At 39.2% G+C, this 12,557-nt stretch overlaps 2 protein-coding genes across 9 annotated transcripts in view; one reads left to right on the top strand and one right to left on the bottom strand.

The window, feature by feature from the left end:
* TNFRSF11B (TNF receptor superfamily member 11b) overlaps positions 1 to 11,148 on the top strand; it is a 28,546-nt gene extending 17,398 nt beyond the window's left edge. Inside the window, exons 2-5 of one of the 2 annotated variants that reach the window (XM_055431830.2) lie at positions 1,292 to 1,661; positions 5,437 to 5,631; positions 8,024 to 8,248; positions 9,936 to 11,148. In XM_055431830.2, the coding sequence (XP_055287805.1) occupies positions 1,292 to 1,661; positions 5,437 to 5,631; positions 8,024 to 8,248; positions 9,936 to 10,324 (1,179 nt within the window). In that variant the 3' untranslated portion in view covers positions 10,325 to 11,148. The remainder of the gene's footprint in view (positions 1 to 1,291; positions 1,662 to 5,436; positions 5,632 to 8,023; positions 8,249 to 9,935) is intronic. The other variant, XM_055431831.2, reaches the window with a different exon arrangement.
* The window catches only part of COLEC10 (collectin subfamily member 10), a 529,589-nt gene that overhangs the window by 188,350 nt on the left and 328,682 nt on the right, over positions 1 to 12,557 (bottom strand). For all 7 annotated transcript variants that reach the window (XR_008686681.2, XR_016039344.1, XM_088844772.1 and 4 more), the window contains one exon: positions 5,362 to 5,512. The gene's annotated coding sequence lies outside the window, so the exon portion shown is untranslated. The remainder of the gene's footprint in view (positions 1 to 5,361; positions 5,513 to 12,557) is intronic.

Below are 12,557 nucleotides of genomic sequence, written 5' to 3'. Positions count from 1 at the left end.
CTAGAATACAAGATAGAATACTCATTTGGAGCCACCTTCACAAGCAGGATTCTGGCCCACAAAACTATCTCTCTACTATGCACACACCTCTTTGGCCATTATGGATAGAAACTTCTGAAACCCTGTCTGCTCCCTCAGGTTTTCCCCAATTAACCTTAAGAGAGATGATCATTTCATTTTCTAGACATCAGTCACCTATAAGATTCAAGACTGTACTGATGTTCTGGAGGAAATATCAGTCTTAAAATTTTAATACTTTTCCAGCAGATTACCAGCTGCACAGAAACAAAGATTACATCTTCTCATCAGCATATTTCTGGTAAGCATGCAGTGCATATCTGCTGCATGAGTGAATGAATGACCAGAGTGAGTATAATCACCAACTGTTTACATATATGTGAAATCTACATCTTAGAACAGGAAAACTGAAAGAAAAATATCTGGTCTTAAATATACTACTGTGACCATCACCCCATATAAAGATTGTACTTTCTCCACCTTCCCCTCCATATTTCCAATCTTCTACTTGCTCACTTTTTTACAACATTCATCTTCTAACACGTAATTTATGTATAATTTGTTATTAAAATAAAGTCCATAAGACAGTTTGTTGACCATTTTATTCACTGCTGTATCCCAAGTACCCAGAACAGAGCCTGGTACATTACTATCAACAAGTGGATAAGTGAAATAATATTTATTGGGTAGTGCAGTGATTCATGGGGTCGCAGGGAGTCGGACACGACTGAGCGACTGAACTGAACTGATGGGTTCTACAGATGGGAATCATTGCAGGACATTTTAAAATCCTCAGTCCCAACTTCACATCTGTAGAATCATAATTTTTAGGAATATAAATCCCAGGAATCTACATTTTTATCAAGGAGTCTAGGGATCCTGGTATAGCTATCCTGAGAATCTAGTTCACCCAACTCACTAATCTAATGATTATCCTAAAACCCAGGGGGATAAAGTATTACTCAAGGCACACAGGCTATTTAGCGGTGCATCTAAGTGTAATAATTTTCTACTCTGATGAGCTTTCCACTCCAGCTGTCTATGAGCTATGTTTTCCTAATATACTTTGCTGGTACTGCCATCATGGTCTTGGAGATTAATCTCAGAGGCAAGAGTTATGGCTTCTGAACTTGTTTTCTGTGGTCCTAGCTCTGTAGGCAGGAAGAGCACGAGGTTCCAGGTAGTAAAGGAGTCTGAGGTTAATGATGCTTTTGCACAGAAGAATCACCCCATTTCCATGCTAACATACCACTATTTCCCTTTCTTCTTCTAGTTCCTGGACATCTCCATTAAATGGACCACCCAGGACACCTTTCCTCCAAAGTACCTTCATTATGACCCCGAGAGCTCTCGTCAGCTGATGTGTGACAAATGTCCTCCTGGCACATTCCTGAAACAGCCCTGCACGGCAAGGCGGAAGACCGTGTGCGCCCCCTGTCCCGAGCACTACTACACGGACACCTGGCACACCAGTGACGAGTGTCTGTACTGCAGCCCAGTGTGCAAGGAACTGCAGTACGTCAAGCAGGAGTGCAGTCGCACCCATAACCGCGTGTGTGAATGTGAGGAGGGGCGGTATCTGGAGCTGGAGTTCTGCTTGAAGCACAGGAGCTGCCCCCCTGGGTTTGGAGTGCTACACCCGGGTATGTATCAGCCAAGTTCATTAACATCACACAGAGTCAGGTAGTGGGGGAAGTTTAAGGGAACAAGTTGGTCCTGATGACATTACAGGATAGCAAATTACAAAGGTAATGGAATCTGCTAGGTATGTACTGTGTGTCTGGATGGCTGCCAAAGAACCATTCCTCAGAGGAGCACTTTGCCACGACGGGCCAATTTAGTGACAAATCTCAAATGCAGCAAATCAGTCTCTAATGAGATGCGTGATGGATTGCTCTTTCTTAAAGGGACACATTCGTAGTTGCACCGTTCATAGCTGATCTATATGTCTGTGTTTCACTTTGGCATGGACAGCCTCAGAGTGCAGTGCTTTTGGACAAACATCAGAAATGTTAATTGATACCAAGAGAGTAATTATGCTGATATTAATGAGGCTCTGGCGTGCAAACAGTGAGTAGTTATAATTAATTATATAAAAGATGAGAATGGCTAGGGGAACTGCAGCTCATTATTAAAAATGAAGCTAGTTCTTTCTTTGGCAGGGGAGTTGAGTGTCTGGGAGGATAACGGCCATAGCATCATCTCTTCTGTGAAGCTTATTCTTTATCTTAGACAAAACAGACTGGCAAGCCAAGAGTAAGTACTTGTCTACAAACAAAGTACTTCCTCTTTTTGCATTTTGAAGAGCCAATATTAAGGCCAGTTTGCATTGAATTTTTTAAAGCTGCAACCCACCTTTTTTTTTTTTTTGCTACATTCATGAAGTTTCAGTATAATCTACATGTTCTTCTGGCCTGGAAAAATTAAGAGTATTCATTCACTTTTCTGGAGGAAGCAGTATGGGTATAGATTCCAATTATTCAATTTGAAGCAGTGTTTCTAAGTCTCAGCACTACTAACTTTGGGGGCTGAATAATTCTTTTCATGGGCAGCAGTCCTGTGCATTGTAGCATGTTTAGCAACATCCCTGGTCTTTAGCCACTAGATGCTAAAATAGTACTCTTTCCACTAACGTGTCCCCTGGATGGCCAAATCACCCCTAGTTGACAACCGTGGGTTTAGAGGATGTGAATTACTTGTAACTATTTTGACTTTCAGAAGTTGCAATATAGAGTCTAAATTATTATCAACATTTAAGGTTTAATGGCATACAAATTATTCAAAAACTGAACTATTAAGTGTTCTAAGTTGTGAATTTTATAAAATCAGTCACAGAAGGTGCGAACTGCATGACAGTCCCTTAAAATGCCTCTAGTATAAGTCTTTGAGGGAGAAATTGGTGACACTTCCTGAATTTTAATGGATGACAATTTGGGACTCAAAAGCTAACCCAAGTTGTAAAGGGAGAAGCCCATCCAACAGAAACAGATGCATTTAATTCAATTCAGTAATTTATATATGTAGGAAAATTCACTAAGCAGGGCATTGCAGTTTGGAAACTAGAAAGTTTTGAAAAATAATGGAAATAGTAAGAATTTTACTCATATAAGCATGAAAATCTGTTTGTAGAATGAAGTAAGCAGGCAGCAGAAGTCTTAGCACAAAGGTACACAGAGGTTTATTTATTTACTTGCCTCTCTCTGCCTAAAAACATACAAAGCAGTTCCTTATGGAAAAATAAAAGGTTTCCAGACCAAAGAGAAGGCAAGATTCTGCAGTTTTATTCTAAAGAGTATTTAATTTTCATTCTCTGTTGTTTTGAAGTCAGATTGCCTTCTCTTCAGATTTTACAGCTGACCCTTGAACAACATAACATGGGTTTGAACCTTACAGGTCCACTTCTATGCAAATTTTTTTCAATAATACTACAGTACTCGTCCTGATCCCAGTTGCGTGAATCTGTGAATGCAGAACTCTGGCTATAGAAGGCTGACTATAAAGTTATAATGGGATTTTCCAGTGCAAGGAGGTTGGGTCCTCTAACCCACCATTGTTCAAGGATCAACTGTAGTTAGCTCTACTAGTTGTGTAATTCTTATATAATTGCTTATGCCTAGCATGGTGAATTCTCAACTGAAAAGCAAAATTCCTCTTGCTATTCTGTTTCACGTTTTGCCTGCCAGATTAAACTTTGGGTGTTTCTCTTGACATTAATAAGGCAAAATCATTTACTTAGATGGATATATCCTTTTATAAGAAGTTCTATCAATCATGAGAGAGGGAAGTCCTTTTCAGAAAGGTCATTACATAAAGCCTCCACGTATATTAAGAAACTTTCCTTTTATAATTCTTGTATTCCTCTTGGTAAGGAACTTTAAAGGCTAAATTACCTGGAAGAATGTCTTGTGCCTATGACCTTCTCATTGGAATGCAGAAGAACACCCAAGCCATCAACACTTATGTGAAGAATGACAGGATTCTTCTTTGTGCAGTTGACAAAGGGAGATTTGGATCCAGATGTCTAAGACCATTTATTCCCAGAATATTCACAATAAAATAATATCATGCAGTCCATGGCCAAATACCTCTGCTTACGATACTGGAGAATTTGGTGTGGAGTTGGATCCCCTTTAAGGAGAGGAGTGTAGTAAGAAAGTACTTAAAAAAAAAAAAAAAGAGACCTCTTTGTAAGGTGGTTCCTAAGATGATGTCACTGCAACCCTGGAAATGACATTTAACATGTTAAAATTTCATGCTTGGTCTCCCCTTTTCTTTTTTTCTGCCACTCTTCTGTCATTTTTACATCATCAAACCCTTTAGAAAAGAAAGAAGCCAGAGGTGAAAATAAAACCAAATTCACTGTGCTCTTTTTCCCTTTTTTAGTAGAGAATACAATGAGATGGGAGGTTAAAAGTTTTAATAAATGAAGTTTATTAACTTTCTCTAACTTTCATTTGTCTGTTTAGTATTTGGTATCTTGTGTCAGCCAGAATTGCCCTGTAAAAGCTCCATTTGAACACTGGAGTCTAAATCTGTTCAACTAGCTTACACTAGATGGAGGTATTTTCATATGCAAATACACTATAACGTATGATCTACTCAGGCGTAGAGTCAAGGGTTTTAAAGATGTTTATTTTTAATAGCACCTTGGGTTGTTGACTGGTTCAAGTTTTCCTGCCAGTGATTTCCCCAAATTTATCAAGTATCTTTCCACCATGAAAGAAAATGCCCTTTCAGTCACCCTTGCCTGAAATTTTAACGACTGTGCCCTTTTTAAACTCAACAGTTTAAGCGAATGGTATATCATCTTCCATTTATTATGTAACTGCAGGCTTACACTTGAGTCCACAGTTAACTTTATTGCCACCTTCAAAAGTTTATTATAATGTTGTAAATTTTTACTTCTTGGGGTGAGCACACTTACGAATTGCTTCACAATTAGGATTCAGGAAAGAAAGAACTTCCGTAGGAATCGATTGGGACTTAACGATGTGGCATACCACGGGTACTGATTTCAAAGAATGATATTACAGCGGTTACACAGCAGTTATCTCCATGATTTTCCGGGGATAATTGTGTGGAGAATATGGCTGACAACAAGATCTTCCTGACAACTTCAGCACAGGCAGGACTAATTGAACATCCTACCCTTCTTTTCTCTCCTCTCCCATTTTGTGCTTTGTAGGTAAAACAGAACACATTTGTGTTTGTATTACAAGGAGGAAAGAATGCCTAAGGGGTTCACTGTGGAAGTTTTGTTCTGTCTAATGAAGTGAAAAATGAAAATGCCTGAAGTTTCCTGCAACATAATAGTAGCAGTAAAAACCAAGGGAAAAGTCTTACCCCAACTCTGTTAAGATGGTTTCTGCTGCGAGAGTACTTGAGAAGAATGTGCTAAACGGCTTGATATTTTTGTAGGAACCCCGGAGCGAAATACAGTTTGCAAAAGATGTCCAGATGGGTTCTTCTCAAATGAGACATCATCCAAAGCGCCCTGTAGAAAACACACGAATTGCAGTGCATTAGGGCTCCTTATGACTCAGAAAGGAAATGCAACGCATGACAATATATGTTCTGGTAGCAGCGAATCATCGACTCACAAATGTGGAATAGGTAATTATGTTTCAAAGTATCAATCTTCATACCACCTCTGGGTTGAATAAGAGCCCCTCTGGTCCTTCTTAGTTAAACTTATATTTCCCCTTTCTTGAATTTTAACCATCTAAGACTATTCTCTGTGCATCATTGCTAAAATCGCAACTCAAGAATCTTTCAAAAAGTCTCCATCTTCTTATAATAGTGCTCCAAACCCTGACTTTCACACTTGAATCACGTTACGCACAGAAAAGGGGTGGAGTAAGATTATGTTGAAGGTCACATTATCAGAGTCCGAGTTGCAGAATGTTTTTAAGCTATGCATTTTTATCACTTTTAAGCACTTCTGTATTATTAGCCAAAGTATAAATTGGCAACTAAGAAGCCAAGTACCTGAGAGTACTTGGATTCCATTGTGTTAATCACTCAGTTGTGTCCAATTCTTTGCGATGCCATGGACCATCCCAGCCCTTTAGGCTCCTCTGTCCGTGGGATTTTCCTTGCAAGAATCCTGGAGTGGGTTGCCATTTCCTTCTCCAAGGGGTCTTCTTGACCCAGGGATCAAACCCAGGTCTCCCGCATTGAAGGCTGAGTCTTTACCATCTGAGCCACGGTGATATAAATAGATGACAAATTAGAAAGGCAATACTGGCTTTGTTACCTGCGGTATTACTGCATCTGTTGCACAGAAGTACTGAGTTCCTGTATATGTCTTAAACTCTATTCAGGAAGGGTCACTTGCTCCAAGTTCAAGGTATCTGAGTGCACCCCATGTTGGTGATGACGCTAATCAGGTTGGTGTCCTCATCTTGTCACTCCTACCACCACACTAATCTCAGACCTCCTACCAAGGACCCATCACACCAAGGATGACTGACCTTTTAGTATTTAGTCAGCTTGACTCTCTTCAAACATCTTTTTGTGCAACATAGATGTATATAAAACATAGCAATGTGGATTGGGAGATTTAAGATTCAAGCCTGGTTCCAACATTTTTTCTGTTTTATAAAAATCTTAGCTAAGTCATTCATTCTGTTTGCTTTCTTATTAAATGATGGAATGTGGGGAGGGATGGTAAAAGGAGTGACCTCTAACTTTAACATTCTCTTTAATCCATTTATAATTTTATTTCTATCACTCCTTGAACACTTAATATTTGCCAGACACTTTTGCTATATGGGTTTTAATCTTTACAAAAACACTGTGAAGTTTGTTCAAGTTAATGTATGAACTTGAATGGCAGAGTCAGGATTCAAACCCAGACCTAATGAATCCAAAGACAGACTCTTAATCCCTAGGATAGACTAGTGCTACCCAGACACTCAGCTTATTGGACCTTTTTTCTAAATGACAAGTTTTTGTGTTTGATTATTTTCCCACTTAATGTATGTTTATACTTCTGTATCCATCCTTGGTACTATGTGTATTTGTGTGTGCATAAAATAACATGCTATTTCAGGTTACTTTTCAGGCTTTCTTAAAGACAATGATTTGACACTGGTGTTGAAGTAACTTTTAAATACCAGCTAAACCTTTAACAGAATGTTTAATAGTTACATTAAAATATGTTAGTATTATATTAAGTAATAGAAATTTTGCTGTAATATTTTTATAGCAATACTATGTTCTTATTAGACATTTAGTAAACTCTTTCCAGTACTCTTGCCTAGAAAATCGCATGGACAGAGGAGCCTGGTGGGCTGCAGTCCATGGGGTCGCTAGTAGTCGGACACGTCTAAGCGACTTCACTTTCACTTTTCACTTTCATGCATTGGAGAAGGAAATGGCAACCCACTCCAGTGTTCTCGCCTGGAGAATCCCAGGGACGGCGGATCCTGGTCGGCTGCCGTCTATGGAGTCGCACAGAGTTGGACACGACTGAAGTGACTTAGCAGCAGCAGCAGCAAACTCTTTCCCTCCAAAATATTCTCAAAGAATAGTTCATGGGACCGAGCTGGATTGGCAATCTGCCATTAACACCAGGCAATAGAAGGTTGATTTTATTCAAATCTTTCATTTTAGCATGCAATATTCTGGAAAATGCAACTGTGTTGGTTTTTGTCCGTTTTTTTCCTCTGTCTCTCTCTCCCTTTCCTTCTTCTTCTTCCTGTTATTATCCATTAGACATCCAAGAATCCAATTATTGAGTGAAAGTGAAAGTGTGAGTTGCTTAGTCATGTCAGACTCTTTGTGATCCCATGGACTGGTAGACCACCAGACTCTTCTGTCCCTGGGATTTTCCCAGGCAAGAATAATGGAGTGGGTTGCTATTCCCTTCTCCAGGGGATCTTCCGTACTGAGGGATTGAACCCAGGTCTCCTGCATTGCAGGCAGATTCTTTACCATCTGAGCCACCAGAGAAGCCCAAATTATTGAGTAAATCTTCTTCATCTTCCCACCTTCCTTTTAGACATGACCCTGTGTGAGGAGGCATTCTTCAGGTTTGCTGTTCCTACAAAGCTTACCCCGAACTGGCTCAGTGTCCTGGTAGACAATCTGCCTGGCACCAAAGTAAATGCGGAGAGCGTAGAGAGGATAAAACAGCGACACAACTCACGAGAACAGACTTTCCAGCTGCTGAAGTTATGGAAGCATCAAAACAAAGACCAAGATATGGTCAAGAAGATCATCCAAGGTATGGCAGCCTGAACTAAACAACTCAAACAGAATTCAGAACACCTGCTCATCATACAACAGAAATGAGACTGTGTACCTGTTTAGTTGTGTGGATGCTGTCTCTCTTTGGAAATTATTGTTGGGCTGAAATAGTTTTCAAATGATAGAGGAGAAGCTGTTCCTAGATCAGTCATGCGAGGTTTTATTTTCACCTTCTCTACTCTCCAATTTTTCAATTGTCTCTCTGGAAGGAGAGAAAATACCTTTCAAATGTAGGAATAAACCTCAAGAAATCTGACTCTGGATCCCTTAGCAGGTGTGCGAGCATCCTACCTGATATATCTAAAAGTTCTTTAACTATTTTAGATCTTACCTTGCAATTCTACCAAGAAACTATGTGGTATTTATCTGGTAGTTCTCTCCAGAGAGCCTCTAAGCATCTCGGTTTCCTCTCATTAATCCTCACAATACAGTCTGTTTTAAAATTACCATTTTAATAGCACATGTCGTGAGGATTAATGAGATAAGTTCTTTAAAGTGTTTGCGCTTCTTGGAGAAAAGGGCTAGTTAAATCCAAGTACTCTCATGTTTTAGTTTTATAAAGAATCTCCTTTTAAAACTATGTGTGTGTGTGTGTGTTATGATGGGAGTGAATAAATACAGAGGGGAAAAGGAAGTAAGTTTCATCCAGAGTGTACTATAAGCTTTGGGATACACACAAAAGAAAGTTCTGACTTGAGTTAGCACTGAGAAGACACGCTGAAAAAAATGGTGTGGTGGGGGGCTTTCATGATGCAATGTTAATGAGAAATCCATTCTGCTCTTCATGTGTAGGTAAATGATTGAGGAATCCTAAACAAATCTAAAGCCTCAAACGTCTGAAACTGAGGCAACAGATTTTAGGAGACTAACGTCTTTGACAGTTGAATGCTTTCACTTGTGCAGAGTAAACTTGTCTTCTGTTTTTGGCAAACAAAATGTATTCTTTGAAAGTATAATTAGCCTTGAAGCGGAAAGAGAGGGAAGTAGAGACCAGAGACAGTTAGAATTGGATGGCACCGAATTCCCTGTTTTATAAATGAAGACATTTTAGCCCAGAAAGATGAAGGGACTTGCCTTAAGTCTTACAAATACTAAATGACTCATGCCATCAACAGAAACATTATTTACTCCATCTATGTTTATGTCCTAGCTCATTACCAAAATATTCTCTAGGCCATATGTATCCTACTGTTCTTTGGCCTCGTATTATTGGATTTTCACATCTCCTGTGTGCTGATAATCCTCTGGTGCTATTTATTAAAGACTGAAGCAACTAATTTTTCAAATAGCACATATATTGGTATCAATTAATGAAAGTTTATATTACAAAACAGCTAACTGTATTTTTTCTAAAATGTTACGCTTTTCATTTCTTCAGATTTTCTTAGAAAACTGAGAGTAGCGTGTCTCTAGTTTCCTACTGTTATTTTCCAAATGTGGGCGTTTCACAAAGCTGTGTTGGATGCTGAGAATACAGAAAGCATATTATACTGTTGTAACACAAAATAATATTGAAGTCAGTTCTCAGCCCTCCCTCAAAGGAAAGAGGAGGTTAGCCTTAAAATTATGAAATGCTGGGGAACTACCTTTTGCCTCAGGGTAGTTTTATAGTGGCTTTAGATAGACTATGTGAATGAGTGTCTCTGTGTTTTTGCTTTGTTCAGATATCGACCTCTGTGAAAACAGTGTGCGGAAGCACATTGGACACATGAACCTCACCTTTGAGCAGCTTCTAAAGTTGATGGAAAGCTTGCCAGGGAAGAAAGTGACAACGGAAGACATTGAGAAAACAGTGAAGACGTGCAAATCAAGTGAGCAACTCCTGAAGCTGCTCAGCCTGTGGAGGATAAAAAATGGTGACCAGGACACCCGCAAGGGCCTGCTACACGCCCTCAAGCACTTGAAGACGTCCCACTTCCCCAAGACTGTCATGCAGAGTCTGAAGAAGACCATCCGGTTCCTTCACAGCTTCACCATGTACAGGTTATATCGGAAGCTATTTTTAGAAATGATAGGAAACCAGGTCCAGTCATTAAAGATAAGCTGCTTATAACCAGAAACGGTCACAGAGCTGTTTCCTCCCCATGGACCAGATCCAATGAACGAGTAGACTGTTTCTCAGGCGCTTGAGGAGGGAACAATGATTTCTTTCTCATCACCAAGGACTAGATTTGACCCCAGGGCCCAAAAAGAAACTATGGTGTGGAGAAAGAACTCTTATCTCTCCCCCAAAGTATAATAAACCCCAAGTAGTTTATCCAGCTGACCATCTGGTCCAATATCTACTGACTCTATTTTCTCTTGTTACTGCTTGCAGTAATTCAACTGGAAATAAGAAATGAGACTCCATTGTGTCTTACCAAATATCAGAATGTCAAATTTAAATAGCTTTGAGATTTCAGCTATACTAGAGGCTTTTATTTAAAAGCCATTTTTTTTCTGTAAAAGTTACTAATATATCTGTAACACTATTATAGTATTTGCTATTTATATTCATTCAGATATAAGGTTTGTACATATTACCATCCTGAAGGGAAACTGTGTAAGACTTAATTTTAGAAAGAAAAAAATATATATTCTGTTTATTATTATGATACATGGAAGAGATAAAAATATATATTTTTAACAGAATGTTTGTAGCATTTCCTAATAGGTACTGTCATTCTTCCTGTGTAGAGTATTTTTGTAATATACTTTTACCTGTATAAGCTGTAATACCATTTTATATAAAATGCATTATGTAGTCAATTGTTTAATGTCGGAAAGTGTATGAAATATAAATTATCTGAATATTAGATGCTCTGAGAAATTGAATGTACCTTATTTAAAAGATTTTTATGTTTTTACTACATAACCAACATCATTAATTAAAGTTTTCAAATTATTTTTCATCGCTTCTCCTCTTGCTTTTATTTGAATGGGACATGAATGAATCTAAGGTTTCACAATTTTCCCTTTCTTTTATCATCAGGACCATTTGGGAACACTGTTAAAAATGCAGATTCCTGGGCCAATTTTTTGAGAAACTCTAGGGAGGAGGGCAGAAACCTGCATTTTTAACATGCTCCAATGTAGTTTTTACTACACTTGAGTTGAAGAATTTCTGAAGTCAAGTTTAGTAAACAGATGACACAAGCCACTTATAACTGCTGCCGCTAGCATCAAGAGACCAAACTACATAAGTTCTTTTGGTTGCCAGTAATAGAAATTTATGGGCTTCCCAGGTGGCTCAGTGGGTAAAGAAGCTGCCTGCTAATGCAGGAGACACAGGAGATGTGGCTTCGATCCCTGGGCCGGGAAGATCCCCTGGAGGAGGGCATGGCAACCCATTCCAGTATTCTTACCTAGACAATCCCATGAACAGAGGAGCCTTGTGGGCTATAGTCCATAGGATCACAAAAAGTCCTACATGACTGAAGTAATTAAGCAAGCAGGCATACACTAGAAACTGGCAGTATTTAAGAAAACATTAAGTGGAAGGGTGATGTATTTGGTTGAATGGTACTCCCTGCCCAAACTATGTTTATACCATAATCTCCAGAATCTGTCAATTGTGCTTTAGAAAAATCATCTTTCTTTGAACGTGTAATTAAGTTGTCTTGAGATGAGAAAATCATCCTTTATTATCCAGGTGGGCCCTACATCCAGGGGCAAGTGTCTTCATAAGAGACACAGAGCAGAAAGACAGAAAAAAAGACAATGTGCAGACAGATGGGAGTGATGTGGTTTCAAGCCAAAAAGCCAAAAGCTAGGGAAGAGAGGAACACGTTCTCCCTGAGAGCCTCTGTAGGGAGTATGCCCTGCTGACATCCTGACTTTGGACTTCTGGCCTCCAGGACTAAGAGAATTCATATCTGTTGTTTTAGGTCACCCAGTTTGTGCTAATTTGCCACAACAGCCATCGGTACTAATACAGGTTGTACCTAAGCTTCAGAAACAGTAGAATTAAGATAACACTGGGCCCCTGGGTGGCAGAAGTTCCTACACTTTCTCTTAGTCTTATATTTCTGTATCTTTTAGTTCAAATTTCTAATTCCTAGCAGAGAGACTCTGCTTGTTCAAGTAGGGGCTGGTGTAAATACATGGGCAGTGAGGGTCTGTCTTCATCAGCTTCAGTTCCCAAGAAGACTCTATCACTGTGAATGGGGTCCACACCTCATCACTTCACAGTCTGCATTTCTCTTTTCTGTCACTGTACTAAGATTTAGAATGCAACACCTACATTACAGGTGAAAACTTAATGTAGGTTAACCTTACCTTTGTGAAATCAGATCATTATGGCTGCT

The sequence above is a fragment of the Moschus berezovskii genome, chromosome 16 (genome assembly GCF_049115385.1).
Source record: "Moschus berezovskii isolate FMDL1 chromosome 16, NW_MosBer_1.0, whole genome shotgun sequence".
Taxonomy (NCBI): domain Eukaryota; kingdom Metazoa; phylum Chordata; class Mammalia; order Artiodactyla; family Moschidae; genus Moschus; species Moschus berezovskii.
The sequence above is the reverse complement of the archived record's forward strand: the minus strand, read 5'-3'. Positions and strand labels throughout refer to the sequence as shown.